This window comes from Mobula birostris, chromosome 3 (genome assembly GCF_030028105.1).
Source record: "Mobula birostris isolate sMobBir1 chromosome 3, sMobBir1.hap1, whole genome shotgun sequence".
Lineage (NCBI taxonomy): Eukaryota > Metazoa > Chordata > Chondrichthyes > Myliobatiformes > Myliobatidae > Mobula > Mobula birostris.
The window spans coordinates 123,255,861-123,275,971 of NC_092372.1; the positions used below are offsets into that span (position 1 = coordinate 123,255,861).

The 20,111-nt window shown below is 46.6% G+C and overlaps 1 protein-coding gene across 3 annotated transcripts in view; it reads left to right on the plus strand.

Annotated features, from left to right (window-relative positions):
- Positions 1 to 1,309: 1,309 nt before the first annotated feature.
- The window catches only part of LOC140195254 (uncharacterized), a 170,231-nt gene continuing 151,429 nt past the window's right edge, over positions 1,310 to 20,111 (plus strand). For all 3 annotated transcript variants that reach the window (XM_072253303.1, XM_072253305.1, XM_072253304.1), the window contains exons 1-4: positions 1,310 to 1,391; positions 10,409 to 10,667; positions 13,884 to 13,995; positions 18,880 to 19,051. In XM_072253303.1, coding sequence (XP_072109404.1) covers positions 10,437 to 10,667; positions 13,884 to 13,995; positions 18,880 to 19,051 — 515 coding nt within the window. In that variant the 5' untranslated portion in view covers positions 1,310 to 1,391; positions 10,409 to 10,436. The remainder of the gene's footprint in view (positions 1,392 to 10,408; positions 10,668 to 13,883; positions 13,996 to 18,879; positions 19,052 to 20,111) is intronic.

A 20,111-nucleotide genomic window follows, 5' to 3' on the forward strand; every position in this document is an offset into this window, starting at 1 on the left:
CAGTGGAGGCCAATTCCCTGGATGCTTTCAAGAAGGAGCTAGGTAGGTATCTTATGGATAGGGGAATCAAGGGTTATGGGGACAAGGCAGGAACCAGGTATTGATAGTGATTATGATCTCAGAATGGCAGTGCAGGCTAGAAGGGCTGAATAGTTTACTTCTGCACCTATTGTCTATTGTCTATTTTCTATTGTCTCAGAGACCTATCTATACACTCAGCTGGTGTGTGTATAGACACAGATACACTCAGGGACTTGTCTATACACTCAGCTGGTGTGTGTACAGACACAGATACACTCAGGGACTTGTCTATACACTCAGCTGGTGTGTGAACAGACACAGATACACTCAGAGACCCGTCTATCCTCACTGTGCATTCGGAGAAGGACTGTTGAGATGGGAAACAGCTTCTTCCCAGGCTGGAAGAGCACTGATCTCCTTGCTCCCGCCTCTGTCTCATCACGTATGAAATACCAGGCCTGTTATACTGATTACATTTTGACTTGTGTTGTAAATACTCTCTTTGCTAAATTGTTAATCCTCTGGAACATTTTTTATGATTTGTTAATTTTGTTGTGGTAACATTACTTTGTGTGTTGTGTGTGAGTTATCTGTACTGTGTTGTGCACGTTGGTGCAGAGGAACGTTGCTTTATTTGGTGGTATACATGTGTACAGCTGAATGACAATATACCTGAACTTGGTGGGAAGAGAGAAAGTCTAGGGTGGGCGGGGAGTTTGATTATTCTGACCTGTACTGTGGCAGCGAGAAGTGTGCACAGATTCCGTGGCGAGGAGGCACTTTCCACTGACCTGCTGAGCTGTAGCTGTGGTCAGCCTCTTTGAAGGTCTCACGGTGTCCCTCGGTGGCAGAGCAGCATTAGCTGAGGGAGATGGAGTTCAGAGGTGACAATTCCAGTGTCACCTGTCAGCAGTCTGTACACCCTCCCTGTGAATTGGGAGGCTTTTTCTGGGCACTCCAGTTTTTTTCCCACACCCCAAAGGCATGACGGTTGGTAGGTTAACTGGTCATTGTAAGTTGTCTCATGATTAGGCCGGAGTTAAATTGGGGGTTGCAGGCGATGTGGCTTGACGGATTCGAAGGGCGTGTTCTGCGGTGCATTGCAATAATAAACGTTGGTTAATACTAGACCGGTTGCACTTAGTGATGTGTCCATCACTCCACCGATCTGAACAGCAAGGACTGAGAGTAACACATCACGTCCATATCCGATCCTGCACTTCCCCCCTCGCACAGGAAGTGTCACTGGCTGCCGTGGTTATTGCTTCAGCTCGACTCGATAAAATCAGCGGAAAGTCTGATGCAAGTCATGACTCCAGTGTTTCTCCACCGTGCAGAATGCACACAGAGGGCACGGAGCTCGCACCAGGGTAAGGACGGCTCCAAACGGGCTCATAGCCAAGAGTCGAACAGACACACTTCTGCCCTGAGTGCAGGGGGTTGTGCGTATGTCTCTGCTTAAGGAGTGGTGGTGGTGTGAGTCAATGAGTTGTGTTTGATGAGTGTTTGAGTTTGCCACGTTCAATGTGAGTGGCTGCTTCCTATTTGCATACTCCCAGCAGGTTAACTGTGTGTGCAATTGCTGAACAGTTCAGTGCAGAGTGTGTGTGTGTGTGTGCATGCACGTGAGAGAGAGCAGGAGTGTAGATCTGTGTGTGTGCGAGGGAGAGCATTAGTGTAAATGTGTGTGATTGTGTGTGAGCACATGTGTGTGCGTGAGAAAGAGAAAGCGCATCAGTGTAGATGTGTGTGTGTGAGTGTGTGAGAGAGCATTAGTGTAGATGTGTGTGTGAGTGTGACCGTGTGTGTGTGTGTGTGTGTGTGAGAGAGAGAGCACATTGGTTTAGATGTGTGTGTGAGAGTGTGTGAGCATGTGTGTGTGTGTATGTGTGTGTGTGTGTGTGTGTGTGTGTGTGTGTGTGAGAGAGAGAGAGAGAGAACATCAGTGTAGATGTGTGTGTGTGGGAGAGAGCATTAGTGTAGATGTGTGCGTGTGTGAGAGAGAGCATCAGTGTAGATGTGTGTGTATGTGTGTGTAAGAGAGCATTAGTGTAGATGTGTGTGTGAGTGTGACCATGTGTGTGTGTGTGTGTGAGAGAGAGAGAGAGAGAGCATCAGTGTAGATGTGTGTGTGTGAGAGAGAGAGCATTGGTGTAGATATGTGTGTGAGCAGATGCGTGTGTGTGTAAGAGAGCATCAGTGTAGATGTGTGTGTGTGAGAGAGCATTGGTGTAGATGTGTGTGTGAGAGTGTGTGAGCACTTGTTTGTGAGTGAGAGAGAGAGCATTAGTGTAGATCTGTGTGTGTGTGTGTGTGTGTGTGTGTGTGTGTGTGAGTGTGTGTGTGAACATGTATATAAGGGTGAGAGTGGGTGTCTGTGTGCCTGTTGGTAATTCTTGTTGTTGGGGCCTGTTAGTGATTCCTGTTGTTGGATCCTGTTGTTCGGGCCTGTTGGTAATTCCTGTTGTTTGGGCCTGTTGGTGATTCCTGTTGTTGGGGCCTGTTGGTTATTCCTGTTGTGGGATCCTGTTGATGATTTCTGTTGTGTGGGCTTGTTGGTGATTCCTGTTGTTTGGGCCTGTTGGTGATTCCTGTTGTTGGGGCCTGTTGGTGATTCCTGTTGTTTGGGAAATGATGGTGATTCCTGTTGTTGGGACCTGTTGGCGATTCCTGTTGTTGGGGCCTGTTGGTGATTCCTGTTGTTAGATCTTGTTGGTGATTCCTGTTGTTGGGGCCTTTTGGTGATTCTTGTTGTTGGGACCTGTTAGTGATTCCTGTTGTTGGGCCCTGTTGGTGATTCCTGTTGTTGGGGCATGTTGGTGATTTCTGTTGCTGGGGCCTGTTAGTGATTCCTGTTGTTGGGACCTGTTGGCGATTCCTGTTGTTGGGGCCTGTTGGTGATTCCTGTTGTTGGATCTTGTTAGTGATTCCTGTTGTTGGGGCCTTTTGGTGATTCCTGTTGTTGGGGCCTTTTGGTGATTCCTGTTTTTGGGACCTGTTAGTGATTCCTGTTGTTGGGCCCTGTTGGTGATTCCTGTTGCTGGGGCATGTTGGTGATTCCGTTTGTTGGGGTCTGTTGGTGATTCCTGTTGTTGGGACCTGTTAGTAATTCCTGTTGTTGGGCCCTGTTGGTGATTCCTGTTGTTGGGGCATGTTGGTGATTCCCTTTGTTGGGGTCTGTTGGTGATTCCTGTTGTTGGGGCCTGTTAGTGATTCTTGTTGTTGGGCCCTGTTGATGATTCCTGTTGTTGGGGCCTTTTGGTGATTCCTGTTGCTGGGACCTGTTAGTGATTCCTGTTGTTGGGCCTTGTTGGTGATTCCTGTTGTTGGGGCGTGTTGGTGATTCCTGTTGTTGGGGCGTGTTGGTGATTCCTGTTGTTGGGGCCTGTTGGTGATTCCTGTTGTTGGATCTTGTTGGTGATTCCTGTTGTTGGGGTGTGTTGGTGATTCCTGTTGTTGGGGCCTGTTGGTGATTCCTGTTGTTGGGGCCTGTTGGTGATTCCTGTTGTTGGGGCCTGTTGGTGATTCCTGTTGTTGGGGCTTGTTGGTGATTCCTGTTGTTGAGTCCTGTTGGTTATTGCTGTTAACTTCTGATATCTGGATCTGGTGTTGATACACTTCAGCTCAAGTGGACTCTATTGTTATTTCCTGTTTTTTATTATCGTTAATATCAGACATTGACTAATAGCAGCACATGATACAGCTGTTGAAATTCATAACAGGAACCCTCTTACTGTGTATTCATCTCCAAGACTGTGTTGAAAACAACTGGAATATGATACCAGAGTCTGCCATGATTTAACTTCTCATTTCCTCTCTCTGACATGGATGAAAACATACAACATGTATGCTGATGAAAATATGATATCAGGAACAAGACTTACCCATGTTTAGAACTTGAGGCTGGTGATTTCTAGCTGCGACAATGTGCAGCGTCTGAGCGGGGATCCCACCGGCAAGTGGTAGCACTACCTTCTGAGGTGTGTGGGGAGAAGCTTTTCCTGAAACATTGGGTGTGTGCCTTTAGGCTCCTGTACCTCCTCCTTGTTAGTAACTGTGAGAGGAGGGAATGTCCCAGGCGATGGGGGTCCTTCATGGTGGGTGCAGTCTTTTTGTGGCATCGCCTGTTGGAGACGTCCCGGATGGTGTCCTTTCTCGCCATTCCCTCTGACATACAGTTGCATGTTGTAGACTCTGTCTCTGCTGGCTGAGCAGAGAGATCCCTCCTGCCCCACTGCTCCTACCCAGAACCGAACAAGAAACCTGCAAGTCAATTTCTCAGCGTTAATACTACTTGCACAGTCTGTCCACTTCTGCACACTGCTTGTTTGTCAGTCTTGTCAGTGTTTCGTAAAATGTGATTGTTTTTCCTTTTCCCTGTAAACCTTGCAGAACAATGACTGCCAGGGCTGCACATGGCAACATATACGTACTCGATAGTAAACTTACCCTCAACTTTCAACACTTGTTCCCCACTGACCTATTCTTTCTCACTCACCCAACCCTGCTCCTGGATCCTAGTGCACAGAGACAGCTCCCAGCGGGCAATCGGCGCCAAAGCACACGCAACATTTCCATTCCCCGGAGCATCTGGGGAAAAGCCACCCGGTCAGAAGGGGTGCGTGCAAACTCCACACGGGCAGCACCTGACGTCAGAGTATCCGGTACTGGAGCTGTCGGCTCTTCCTGCAGTGCCACCGTGCTGCCAGTCCGAAGGAGCCAGTGTACTCAGCTCCGGAAAGGCCACCTCTGCTGTTTCTTAAAAGTGATTGTGGAAGCCTGTGCGACACCACTCTCAGTTTTGAGATCCAGACATTTCCATGAGAGGGACTTCTTCCCATTTCACATGAGCAGCTTCAAAGTAAATTCATTATCAAAGTACATTTATATCACGATATAAAACCCTGAGATTTGCTTTCTTACGGCCAAAAAACGCAATAGAATCAATGAAAGACTGCCCTAACAGGATGGGCAACACCAGAGTGCAAAAGAAAAAAAAATGTGCAAGTGTAAATGGAAAAAAAATAAACAATAAATATGGAGAACATGAGATGACGAGTCCTTGAAAGTGAGTCCATAGGTTGTGGGAACAGTTCAGTGATGGGGTGAGAGAACACCAGTGAAATTATCCCCTCTCATTCAAGAGCCTGATGGTTCAGGGTTAAAAACTGCTTCTGAACCTGGTGGTGTGGGTCCTAAGGCTCCTGTACCTTCTTCGTGATGGCAACAGCAAGAAGAGGGCATGGTCTGGAGGGTGGGGGTTCTTGATGGTGGATGTTGGCTTCCTGAAACAGCAGTCTGTGTAGGTGTGTTTTACCAGTGATGGACTGGGCCATATCCACTCCTCTTTGTCGGATTTTCCATTGGAAGGCATTGGTGTTTCCATACCCAGGCCATGATACAACCAGCCAATGTACTCTCCATCACACATCTGTAGAGGTTTGTCAAAGCTTCAGATGTCATGCCAAATCTTTGCAAACTCCTAAGGAAATAGAGGTACTGCCTTGCTTTCTTTATAAGGGCAATTATGTTCTGGGCCCAGGAAAAATTCTCTGAAATGATAACACTGAGGAATTTAAACCTGACCCTCTCCACCAATGAGGACTGGCTCATGACCTCTGGTTTCCTCCTCCTGAAGTCAATAATCAGCTCCTTAGTCTTGCTGACACACTGAGTGTGAGGTTGGTGTTACGGCATCACTCAGTCAGATTTTCAATCACTGTCTTGTATGCTGATTCATCACCACCTTTGATTCAGCCCACGAAAGTAGTGTCGTCAGCAAACTTGAACATGGCGTTGAAGCTGTGCTTAGCCACACAGTCACAAGTATAAAATGAGTAGAGCAGGGGGCTAAGCACACAGCCTTGTTGTGCATGTGCTGATGGTGATCATGGGGGAGATGCTGTTGCCAATCTGAATTAACTAGGGTCTGCAAGTGAGGAAATCGAGTACCTGATTGCAGGAGGAAGTATTGAGGTCAAAGTCTTAGAATTTATTAATTAGTCTTCAGGGGATGATAGTTTTGAATGCCAAGTTGCATTCGATAAAGAGCATCCTGATGTGTGTATCTTCATTGTCCAGATGTTGAAAGTAAAATTTCTTATCGGAAAACATACATGTCACCTCATACAACCCTGAGATTCTTTTTCCTGTGGGCATACTTAGCAAATCTACAGAACAGTAAGTGTAAACAGGATCAACGAAGGAGCAAGAGCAGAGAAAACAACAAACTGTTGAAATACAACCATCAATAAATAGCAATTAATAATGAGAGCATGAAATAACAAGATAAAGAGCCCTTAAAGTGAGAGCATTAGTTGTGGGAACATCTCAAAAGACGAGTGGTGTTATCCTCCTTTGTTCATGAGCCTGATGTTGAGGAGCAGTAACTGTCCTTGAACTTGGTGGTGCAGATCCCGAGGCATCTGTTCCTTCTACCTGATGTCAGCCGTGAGAAAGGAACTTGGCCTGGGTGATGAGGATCTTTGATGATGGATGCTGCTTTTCTACAACAGCGTTTCATGTCGATGTGCTCAGTGGTTGGGTGGGCTTTCCCTGTGAAGTACTGGGTTGAATCCACTACCTTTTGCAGGAGTTTCTGTTCAAAGGCATTGGTGTTCTCATACCAGGCCATAATGCAGCCAGTCAGCACACATCTATAGAAGTTCGTCGAGGTTTTTGATGACATGCCGAACCTCTGCAGACTCCTAAGGAAGCAGAGGTGCAGTCGTGCTTTCTTTGCAGTTACATTTACAGAGTATATGATGGGTCTAGGAGAGGTCCTCTGAGACAGTGACCCCCAGGAGTTTAAAGTTACTGACCCTCTCCACCTCTGGTCCTCTGATGATTACTGGCACATGGACCTCTGGTTTCCCTCTCCTGAAGTCTACAATCAGTTCCTTGGTCTTGCTGACATTGAGTGAGAAGTTGTTATTACATCACTCAGTCAAGTTTTCAATCTCCTTCCTATATGCTGATTCATCACCACCTTTGATATGGCCCACAACAGTGTGTCATCAGCAAACTTGGATATGGCATTGAAGCTGTGCTCAGCTCCAGAGTTGTGAGAATAGCCAGTGAGATGGTATCTCCTATGGACCTGTGGCTCTGGTAGGCAAATTGGAGCAGATCCAAGTCACCTCTCAGACAGGAGTTGATATACTTCATCGCCAGCCTCTCACAACACTTCATCATAGTGGATGTAAGTGCTGCTGGACAATAGTCATCAAGGCAAGTTGCACACACACAAAATGCTGGAGGAACTCAGCAGGCCAGGCAGCATCTATGGAAAAAAGAACAGTCACCGTTTCGGGCCGAGGCATCGACTGTACATTTTTCCATAGGTGTTGCCTCGTCTGCTGAATTCATCCCGCAATTTGTGTATGTGCTGCTTGGGTTTCCAGCATCTGCAGATTTTCTCTTGTTTGAGACAGGTTAGCGCGTTCTTCTAAGACACGGTATAATTGAAGCCTGCTTGAAACAGGAAGGTACCTCAGACTTGGGCATTTTCCAATCATTGGAAATAAATATGATTCCCATCAATATTACTTTCTCTTTGAAGTGGCCTTTCATGCTGATCAGATGCTGACCCTTTCTCCTTTCAAGTTTCGTGTCAAGCCCAAGTTCAAGTCAAAGGGTCATGGAGTCACAGAGAACTCACTTTCAAGGTCTCTATAATTCAGTATTACATACTTGTTATTATTTGTACTATTTGTCTTCTTTTCCACATTGACTGCTTCTCAGTCTTTGTTTATGCGTAGATTTTCATAATTTCTCCTGCACCTTTTTATTTTCATGTAAATCGCTGCAAGAAAATGAATCTCAGGGTTGTATACATAGCTAGATAATAAATTTACTTTGAACTTTGAAGCTATGTAGCAGATTTTGTCTATCCAAGACTGCCTTGGAGAAGGTTCTGTGATAATGTTGGAGTCACAAAGTGATACAGCACAGAAATAGGCCAGGCCCATTGGCCCATGTAGGCCGTGCCGAATTGTTATTCTGCCTGTATCATTGACCTGCGCCTAGACCAGGCCCTCCATACCCCATGTCCTCCATTTCTCTTAGATGTTCAAATCAAACCCACACCCACCACTTCCTCTGCAGCTCTTCCCACACTGTCACAGCCCTCTGAATGAAGAAGTTATTTATTTTTATATTTTTAAAGAGATACACTGCTCTTCCAGCCCAAAGAGCTGTGCCACTCGGCAACCCATCTATTTTAACCCTCGCCTGATCACAGGACAATTTACAATGACCAGTGACTCTTAACCGGTACATCCTTGGACTGTAGGAGGAAAGCAGAGCACCTGGAGGAAACCCATGTGGTTCACGGGGAGAATGTATAAACTCCTTATGGACAGCTCCAGAATTGAACTCTGAACTCTGACGCATCCCAAGCTGTAACCACTGTGCTACCATGGTACCCACCTTTCACCCTTAACCCATGACCTCTCGTCCTAATCTTACCCAACCTCAATGGAAAAAGCTTGCTTGCATTTATCCTATCCATACCCTTCATAATTTTGTATATCTCTGTCTAAATTCCCTCATTCTCCGATGCTCGAGAGAATAAAAGTCCTAACTTATTCAACGTTTCCCTATCACTCAGGTCCTCTGGTCCCAGCAACATCCATGTAAATTTTCTTTGCATTCTTTCAACATTATTTATGTCTTTTCTGTAGTAGGTGACCAAAACTGCACACTGTACTCCAAATTAGGCCCCAGTAATGTCTTATACAACTTCAGCATAACATTCTCAACTCTTGTACTCAATACTTTGATTTATAAAGGCCAATGAGACCTTCTTACGACCCTGTCTACCAGTTATTTATTTGTTTATTTGTTTGTTTTGTATTTGCTAAGATCGTCTTCTTTTGCTTATTGGTTATTTGTCTGTTTGTGTTAGTACTTTGAACTTTAACCTCTTGAAATTAGGCCTCAGCAACATTTTGGAAATACTGTACTGTTGGCCTGTACTGTAGGGCTGAAATGAGACTTTGCCTGAGTGAGTCCACAATGACAATCAACCTCTCCTCCCCATTTACACTACGCAGATCCTTTTTCCGTCATTTTCCAATATTTCAATCAATTCCCAGGTTCCAGGTTACCCACACACTAAAGACAATTTATGGTGTCCCATTCATCCACCAACCTGCACATCGTAGGGATCGCGGAGGAAACCAAAGCACCTGGAGGAAACCTACATGGTCACAGAGAGAACTTACAATTTCCACACACTCACAGAGCACCCGAGGACAGGAGTGAAACTGCGTCTCTGGTATTGTGGGGCAGCAGCTCTCCCAGTTGTGTCACTGTGCTGTCGTTTTGATTGGACAGATCTTGGTTGAGCACACTAATAACTCAGTGGCCACTTCATTATGTACACTATACACCTGCTCGTTCATGCCAAATATCTAATCAGCCAATCATGTGGCAGCAACTCAATGCATAAAAACACGCCGACATGATCAAGAGGTTCAGTTGTTGTTCAGACCAAACATCAGAAATGTGATCTAACTGACTTTGGCAGTGGAACAGCTGTTGGTGCCAGATGGGGTGGTTTGAGTATCTTCTGAGGCTTACACACGCAGCAGTCTCTAGAGTTTAACTAAATGAAGTGGCCATTGAGTGTATATTTAATTAGTTAGTCATTCGTTGACATATTTGTGGGAAGTGTTTTTTTTTCTCTTGCACTCGTTATTTAATCTGATCAACAATATGTATTGAATCATACTGGTTCAGAATTGGCTCACCCACAGAAGGCACATTGTGGTTGTAGATGGAGTACATTCTGCTTGTAATTTGGTGAGCAGCAGTGTTCCTTGTGGATCTGTTTTGGAACCCATGCTCTTTGTGACGTTCATGGATGAGGAAGTGTTAGGCTGGGTTAGTAGGTTTGCAGATGACTTGAAGGCTGGTGGAGTTGTGGATACTGTAGAAGGTTGTCGTAGGCCGGAACAGAACTTTTATAGGATACTGATCTCGGTTGAGAAGTGAGAGGTAGAGTTCAACCAAGAAAAGTGTGAAGTGATTCACTTTGGAAGGTCGAATTTGAAAGCAGAGTACAAGGTGAATGGCAGGATTATTTGCAGTGTGGAGGAACAGAAGGAACTTGGGGTGCATGTCTAAAAATTCCTCAAAGTTACCATGCAAGTTGGTAGGGTTGTTAAGAAGGTGTATGGTGTAATATTTTCTTTAACATAATATTACTAATATCTTGGTAATATTACCAATAGTTTCCTTCGTTAATCACTCTTCAACATACTGTACGTATGGAAAGTGTTTTTCTCTCTTGAACCCATTATATAATCCAATTAACAATTTGTATTGCATCATACCCGTTAGTCAGCACAGAATTAACTCCATATCCTTGTCTCCCATGCAGGTAGGAAGAGGGGGACTGGTCTGATGGGATGGCGGAGAACAGGAACGATACTCCCAAAGCCAGGAAGTTCACCAGGGATGGTCGGAGGACAGCGAGGCGCAGGAGGGGACTTCCTGAGTTCCAGGATCCAGAGGCCGAGGAGCACAAATGGGCGGAAAGGTGGAGCTCTGGAGAAATGTTTATCATGGAGAAGGTCCATGAGTTCTTTCAGGAATGTGGTGGGGACGAGAGGGGCTTCATCACGCGGGAAGACATGAAGGTAAGAACTGTACCCTCTGCGCTCCCTAATTCCTACCTAGCATGTCAGAGACATCTGGAGAACTCCAACATTTGATTAACACAAAGAATAGATATGCAGAATTATGTAGCATGGAATGTAGAGCAGTACAGAAAGTACAGGCTTTTTGGCCCACAATGTTGGTACTCATGTGAGCATGGTGCCCAAAGTGATGGCTATAGTGCTTTGGTGCCTCGTTCTGTGTTTGTTCATTTTCAGTCAATTCAGTTGGTGTATATATATATTTAATTATTCCGTATCTGTATTTTAAACTCTAACTTTACTTTTGTATAATTCTTTATTCTTTATAACTCTTGAATGTTGTTTGTTGCATGTCTACCCTGACCAGCTCACCACAGCTCAGTGCTACAGTGTGATTGATAGATACAACTTCCATGTTCTTCAGTGATATTCACAGGGGTATCGGTCCATAGACACTGAGTGGCCACTTTAATAGGTACACTTATAGACCTGCTCGTTAATGCAAATATCTAATCAGCCAATCATGTGGCAGCAACTCAATGCATTAAAGAATGTAGAATAGACATAGTCAAGAGGTTCAACTGTTGTTCAGATTAAACATCCGAATAGGGAAGAAATGTGATCTAAGTGATTTTCACAATGGAATGATTGTTGGTGCCAGACAGAGTGGCTTGTGTATCTCAGAAATTGCCGATCTCCTGAGATTTTCATGCATTGGATTGCAACAGTAACTTGAATAACCATGCATTACAACAGTGGTGTGCAGAAGAGCATCTCTGAACATACAACACATTGAACCATGAAGTGGACGGGCTACAGCAGCAGAAGACCGCAGACATGCACTCAGTGGCCACTTTATTAGGTACAGGTTCTATGACTCCATTTGGGTGCAGATCAATGGGACTATGCAGATCAATGAGACTAAACAGATCAACGGGACTATGCAGATCAATGGCACTATGCAGATCAATGGGACTAGACAGATCAATGGGACTATGCAGATCAATGGGACTAGACAGATCAATGGGACTAGACAGATCAATGGGACTATGCAGGTCAATGGGACTAAACAGATCAATGGGACTATGCAGATCAATGAGACTATGCAGATCAATGGGACTAGACAGATCAATGGGACTAGACAGATCAATGGGACTATGCAGATCAATGCAACTAGACAGATCAATGGGACTAGACAGATTCAATGGGACTATGCAGATCAATGGGACTAGACAGATCAATGGGACTATGCAGATCAATGAGACTAGACAGATCAATGGGACTATGCAGATCAATGGGACTAGACAGACCAATGGAACTAGACAGATCAATGGGACTAGACAGATCAATGGGACTATGCAGATCAATGGGACTAGACAGATCAATAGGACTAGACAGATCAATGGGTTAGCACAGACTAGAGTGGTTGAAGGACCGGTTTTTGTGCTGTAGTGTTCTATGACTCGATGACTCCAAGTGGCACCTAATAAAGTGGCCACTGAGTGTACATGTAAATGTATATTGTGATAAAATTAATCTTTGATCGTTGTGCTGAGTGTTTAAACTGACTTCATGATCAATCCAACCCTTCCCACCAAATTAGTAATCAGAGAGCAGAAATTTAAAATAAATCAGTACATTCTGACTTCTTCCTCTTCCTTTCCAGCCCTGATGAAAGCTCTCGGCCTGAAATATCGACTGTTTCATTCCTTTCCATAGATGCTGCCTGACCTGCCTAGTTCCTGCAGGATTTTGTGCATGTTGCTCAGGATTTCCAACATCTACAGAATCTCTTGTGTTTATAAAATAAAAACCAAAGTTTCTTGAAATGATTGGCAGGTCCAGACATTATGCATTTTTCTTCTACCTTCTGGGAGAAAATACAGGAACTGCGGACTCAAGAGCAGCTTCTCTCTTACTGCTCCCTCACCCTGGACCTCCCTCACATCTCTTTCCACAGACCCAAAATCTCTCTCACATCCCGTTCCACAGACCCTAACTCTGTCTCACATCCCGTTCCACAGACCCTAAATCTCTCTCACATCCCGTTCCACAGACCCTAAATCTCTCTCACATCCCTTTCCACAGACCCTAACTCTGTCTCACATCCCGTTCCACAGACCCTAAATCTCTCTCACATCCCTTTCCACAGACCCTAACTCTGTCTCACATCCCGTTCCACAGACCCTAAATCTCTCTCACATCCCGTTCCACAGACCCTAAATCTCTCTCACATCCCTTTCCACAGACCCTAACTCTGTCTCACATCCCTTTCCACAGACCCTAAATCTCTCTCACATCCCTTTCCACAGACCCTAACTCTGTCTCACATCCCTTTCCACAGACCCTAAATCTCTCTTATATCCCATTCCAGACATCCCCTACTACCGGATCCCTGAATCTCTCTTGCCTCCTGTTCCAAACATTCCTCACTGCTACAGTCCCCAAAATCTTCTCACATCCCACTCCAGTTACTCCTCACCTGCCTATCACCTCCCCCGGTGCCCCTCCTTCTTCCCTTTCTCCTCTCCTATCAGATTCCTGCTTATCCAGCCCTTCACCTTTCCGACACTCCTCATTTCACCGATCGTCTTCTAGCTAGCCTCCTTCCCCTCCTGCACACCTTTTTATTTTGGCATCTACCCCCTTCCTTTCCAATCCTGATGGTGGGTCTCGGCGAATGTTTATTCAGTTCCATTGATTCTACCTGATCTGATGAATTCCTCCACATTTTGTGTGTGTTACTTTGGATTTCCAGCATCTGCAGAATTGCCCGTATCACAGATCGGCACATGGACGATAGGAAAATGGAGGGTTAAGTGGGAGGGTAGGGGTAGTTAGATCTTGGAGTAGGTTAAAAGGTTGGCACAACATTGTGGGCTGTATTGTGCTGTAATGTTCTATCATCATTACTATCTGCTTTACATATTGTGATTGCACAAAATATACACAGAAAACACAATGCAAACAGTTCGTCATTCATTAAATCCATTTTACCATCAAGAGGGCCATTTATCCAATTCTGTTCCATGTCTGATGTTCTATACCTACTTTTCTCCACATTAGGCTCAAATTGACGACTTTGTCGTCTCACTTAACCTGCCCAGATACTGCTGTGGCCTCAGCTAGTACTCTTCAACACTCACTTCCGCTTCTCTCCTTGAGTTGTCAGCACATTTGAACTGGCTCTTTCCTCTGTCTCTACTCTATCAACAGAAACTCCAGGAGAAGTTTCCTTTCAGTTCTGAGGAGCTGGAGACAGTGTTTGATAAACTGGACAATGACAACGAAGGAATTCTGACCCCGGAACAACTCACAACAGGGCTGAGTAAGTTCAGAGTACGATGTCTGGTGGCCCCTGCGGGGCTGGGCTATGGGATCTCGAATAGGAAATGCAGCACAATGTGGGTCCACACGTGGATCTCTCACTGGAGACTGAAGTAGCTGATGGCGACAGGCTTTGAGTGTCCGAGAGGGACACAGATCAGTAAATGATCACAACAATGGGAATTTTCACTCTGGTGAAAGAATAGGCCTTTGGGACTCAAATCTCTGTGTATGCTCACTTAGGTATTCTCCCCATATAGACTGGGCAACTATATCAACATTCTGTATAAAGTGGATGTTCAATATCACCCTCATCAATATCACCATCATCATCCATACCCCTCGTCAATATCACTCACATCCCCTCGTCAATATCACCCACATTCCCTGTCAATATCACCCACATCCTCCAGTCAATATCATCCACATCCCCCTGTCAATATCACTCACATCCCCTTTGTCAATATCACCCACATCCCCCGTCAATATCACCCACATTCCCCACATCAATATCACCCACATCCCCCTTGTCAATATCACCCACATCCCCCTCGTCAGTATCATCCAAATCCTCCTTGTCAATATCACTCACATCCCCTCATCAACATCACCCACATTCCCCGTCAATATCATCCACATCTCCCTCATCAATATCACCCACATCCCCCTGTCAATATCACTCACATCCCCTTTGTCAATATCACCCACATCCCCCGTCAATATCACCCACATTCCCCACATCAATATCACCCACATCCCCCTTGTCAATATCACCCACATCCCCCTTGTCAATATCACCCACATCCCCCTCGTCAGTATCATCCAAATCCTCCTTGTCAATATCACTCACATCCCCTCATCAACATCACCCACATTCCCCGTCAATATCATCCACATCTCCCTCATCAATATCACCCACATCCCCCGTCAATATCACCCACATTCCCCTCATCAATATCACCCACATCCCCCTCGTCAATATCACCCACATCCCCCTCATCAATATCACCCACATTCCCCTCATCAATATCACCCACATTCCCCTCGTCAATATCACCCACATCCCCCTCGTCAAAATCACCCACATCTCCCTCATCAATATCATCCACATCCCCCTCGTCAATAGCACCCACATCCCCCTCATCAATATCACCCACATCCCCCATCAATATCAACCACATCCCCCGTCAATATCACCCACATCCCCCTCATGAATATCACCCACATCCCCCTCGTTAATATAACAAACATCCCCCTTGTCAATATCACCCACATCCCCTGTCAATATCACCCACATTCCCCTCATCAATATCACCCACATCCCCCTCGTCAATATCACCCACATCCCCCTGTCAATATCATCCACATCCCTTCTTCAATATCACCCACATCCCTCCATCAATATCACCCACATTCCCGTCAATAGCACCCACATCCCCTTGGTCAAAATCACCCACATCCCCTCACCAATATCACCCACGTCCCCTCACCAATATCACCCACATCACCTCTTCAATATCACCCACATTCCCCTGTCAATATCACCCACATCCCCGTCAATATCACCCACATTCCCCTCGTCAATATCATCCTCATCCCCCATCAATATCACCCACATCCCCCGTCAATATCACCCACATTCCGTTCGTCAATATCATCCATATCCCCCTTGTCAATATCACCCACATCCCCCTCGTCAATATCACCCACATCCCCCGTCAATATCACCCACATCCCCCTCATCAATATCACCCACATCCCCCGTCAATATCACCCACATCCCCCTCGTCAATATCACCCACATCCCCCGTCAATATCACCCACATCCCCCTCATCAATATCACCCACATCCCCCGTCAATATCACCCACATCCCCCTCGTCAATATCACCCACATCCCCCGTCAATATCACCCACATCCCCCTCGTCAATATCACCCACATCCCCCGTCAATATCACCCACATTCCCCTCGTCAATATCACCCACATCCCCCTCGTCAATATCACCCACATCCCCCGTCAATATCACCCACATCCCCCTCGTCAATATCACCCACATTCCCCTCGTCAATATCACCCACATCCCCCTTCTCAATATCACCCACATCCTCTGTCAATATCACCCACATCACCCTTGTCAATATCACCCACATCCCCCTCGTCATTATCACCCACATTCCCCTCGTCAATATCACCCACATCCCCCTCGTCAATATCACCCACATCCCCCGATCAATATCACCCACATTCCCCGATCAATATCACCCACATCCCCGTCAATATCACCCACATCCCCCTCGTCAATATCACCCACATCCCCTCACCAATATCACCCACGTCCCCTCACCAATATCACCCACACCCCCTCTTCAATATCACCCACATCCCCCTTGTCAATATCTCCCACATCCCCCTGTCAATATCATCCACATCCCTTCTTCAATATCACCCACATCCCCCCATCAATATCACCTACATCCCCGTCAATAGCACCCACATCCCCTTGGTCAAAATCACCCACATCTCCCTCATCAATATCACTCACATCCCCCTCGTCAATATCACCCACATCCCACTTGTCAATATCACCCACATCCCCTCATCAATATCACCCACATCCCCTCTTTAATATCACCCACATCCCTTCTTCAATATCACCCACATCCCCGTCAATAGCATCCACATCCCCCTCGTCAATATCACCCACGTCCCCTCACCAATATCACCCACGTCCCCTCACCAATATCACCCACATCCCCGTCAATAGCACCCACATCCCCCTCGTCAATATCACCCACATCTCCCTCATTAATATCACCCACATCCCCTCATCAATATCACCCACAGTCCCTGTCAATATCACCCACATCCCCGTCAATAGCACCCACATCCCCCTCGTCAATATCACCCACGTCCCCTCATCAATATCACCCATGTCCCCTCACCAATATTACCCACATCACCTCTTCAATATCACCCACATCCCCCTTGTCAATATCACCCATATCCCCCTGTCAATATCACCCACATCTCCCTCATTAATATCATCCACATCCCTTCTTCAATATCACCCACATCCCCCCATCAATATCACCTACATCCCCGTCAATGGCACCCACATCCCCCACGTCAATATCACCCACGTCCCCTCACCAATATCACCCACATCCACCTTGTCAATATCATCCACATCCCTTCTTCAATATCACCCACATCCCCCCATCAATATCACCTACATTCCCGTCAATGGCACCCACATCCCCCACGTCAATATCACCCACGTCCCCTCACCAATATCACCCACATCACCTCTTCAATATCACCCACATCCCCCCTCATCAATATCACCCACATTCCCCGTCAGTATCACCCACATCCCTCTCTTCAATATCACCCACATCCCCTCATCAATATCACCCACATCCCTGTCAATAACACCCATATTCCCAGTCTATATCACCCTCATCCCCTCATCAATATCACTCATATCCCCTCATCAAGATTGAGGCAAAAGATAGGGGAACGAAGTGTTAGTGTGGGGAGTGAGGGGTGAGTAAGATGGAGTGAGAGAGGAGTGTGGGGAGTGAACAATTAATGTAGGGAATGAAGGAGAGTGAGGAGTGAGTGTGGGAGAGAGAGAGAGTGGAGGTAGGTGTTAGTTTGGGGAGTGAGGGGGAAGTGTGAGAGGAGAGAGGGAGAATGTGTTGAGTGTGCGGAGTAAGGAGGGAGTGAGGGGAGTGAAGGGCTATTGTGGGAGTGAGGGGGGAGTGTGGGAAGTGTGGGGAGTCAGTGGTGTGAGGAGAGAGCTAGTGGCTAGTAAGGGAGTAGTGAGGGGGTAGTGGGGGTAGTGAGAGGGTAGCAAGAGGGAGTGAGGGGTTAGTGAGGGGAGAGGGGGTAGTGAGGGAGTTGGGGGAGTGAGAGGGTAGTGGGGGAGTGGGTTGTTAGTGAGGGGTATGTGGAATATGTGGGGAGTGAGTGGGGTGAGGGGAGGTTGAGGGGGAGTGGGGTGAGTGAGGGGAGTGAGGGGAGTGTGGGAGAGTGAGGAGTGTGGGGAGTGAGGGGTTAGTGTAGGTGGAGTGAGGGGGGAGTGTGGAGTGAAATAGGGGGAGTGAGGGAAGTGAGGGTTTAGTATGGGGAGTTGGGGGATTGAGTGGAGTGTGGAGGAGTGTAGGGGAGTGAGGGGGAGAACGGGAGAGTGAGGGGAGTGAGGGGTGTGAGGGAGACTGTGGGGGTAGTGAGGGGGTGGGGGGAGTTGGGGGTTACTGTGGGGGGTATAAGGGGGTGTGAAGAGGAAGTGTGGGAAATGTGGGAGTGACTGGGGTGAGGAGAGAATGAGGGAGCGGAGGGGGAGTGAGGGCAGTTTGGGGAGTGAGGGATTAGTGTAGGGGGACTGAGGTGGAGTGAGGGGGGAGCGTAGGGTCAATGAGAGTGCCAAAGGTACAGGGAGATAGCAGGAGAATGGTGTTGAGATCGGTGGTAAATCAGTCATGATAGATTGGCGGAGCATTCTTGATGGTTGGAATGGCCTAATTCAGCTCCGATGTTTCATGGTCTAACCTGGACTGAAGAGAAGGGAAATTCCTTCAAAGTCATGTACTACAAATGAATGATCTCACCTCAGACCGTGGACTCTCCATCCCCAGCCCCAGATGGTGAGTTTCTCCACCATTTTGTGTGTGGCTCCAGACTGCGGCATCTGCAGATCTCTTGTGTTTCCCTGAATACCAATGATCAGTTTGTGGAGTTATCGGGTCTGGTGATTGGTGGGATTGGACTGGTTTAACCCACAAGCCCTTCGGGTGATACAGATTTGCTGCTGCGAGATCAGCCTGCTGTTCTGTGGAGACGTCATGTTTGAACCGAACCGTGCCCGCTCTCGTTTTCAGGCCACTTCCTGAGTGACCAAAGTCAGCCCCTGGGTGGTGACGATCCGAAGGAGCCGTCTGTCTCCCTGTACCAATCCCCCAGCCTTCAACACCAGATGGACTCTGAGGACGAGGAGAAGCAGCAGTTTGCTGCCTTGCTGGAGAAACTGGGGGCTGGCACCATCTTTGAAGGGTAAGATTCAAGATTCAGGAGTGTTTAATGTCATTCCCTGTACACAAGTGTAAAGGAGAACAAAATAATTGTTACTCCGGCCCCAATGCGGCATAAAAAAGCACAAAAATTTTTTAAAAAACACAATAAATATAAATATGTAAGATAGCTTATATACGTAGATTGATTGCATGTCCATAAAGTGATGTTAGACACAGGAAGGTCTGTACATAAGGTGACTGACAGGAAATGATAAAGTCATAGCGGTGGAGGTGTGGAGGGTGGGTTAGTGGGTGGAGGTGTTGATCAGCCTTACTGCTTGAGGTAAGTAACTGTTTTTGAGTCTGGTGGTTTTGGTGTGGATGCTACGTAGCCTCTTCCCTGATGGGAGTGGGACAAGCAGTCCAAGAGCAGGGTGGGTGGGTGATGCTTCCAGCCCTTTTTGTGAGACCCAGGGTTTCCTTGCACAGGTTAAGGGTCTGTCAGTGACCAGGAGCCTTGGCATCCTCTCCAAGGAGAAGTGTAATCCACCATAAAGAAATAGTTATACCCAGCCAATTACCACCCTATCAGCCTACTCTCAATCATCAGCAAAGCCATGGAAGGGGTCATCAACAGTGTTATCATGCAGCATCTACTCAGCAATAACCTGCTTACGGATGCCCAGTTTGGGTTCCATCAAGGCCACTCAGATCCTGACCTCATTACCTCCTTGGTCCAAACATGGACCAAAGAGCTAAATACTGGAGGTGAGGTGAGAATGACAGTCCTCAACATCAAGGCAGCATTTAACTGAGTATGGCATCAAGCTGCCCTAGCTAAATGGAGTCAATGGGAATTTGGGGGAAACCCTCTGATTGTTGGAATCTTACCTGACACAAAGGAAGATGGTTGTGGTGGTTGGAAGTCAATCTTCTCATCCTCAGGACATCACTGCAGGGTATCCTCAGGGAAGTGTCCTAGGACCAACCATCTTCAGCTGCTTCATCAATGACCTTCCTTTCCTCATAAGGTCAGAGGTGGGGACTTTGTGACTCCTCAGATAGTGAAGCAGTTCATAACTAAATGCAACAGGACCTGG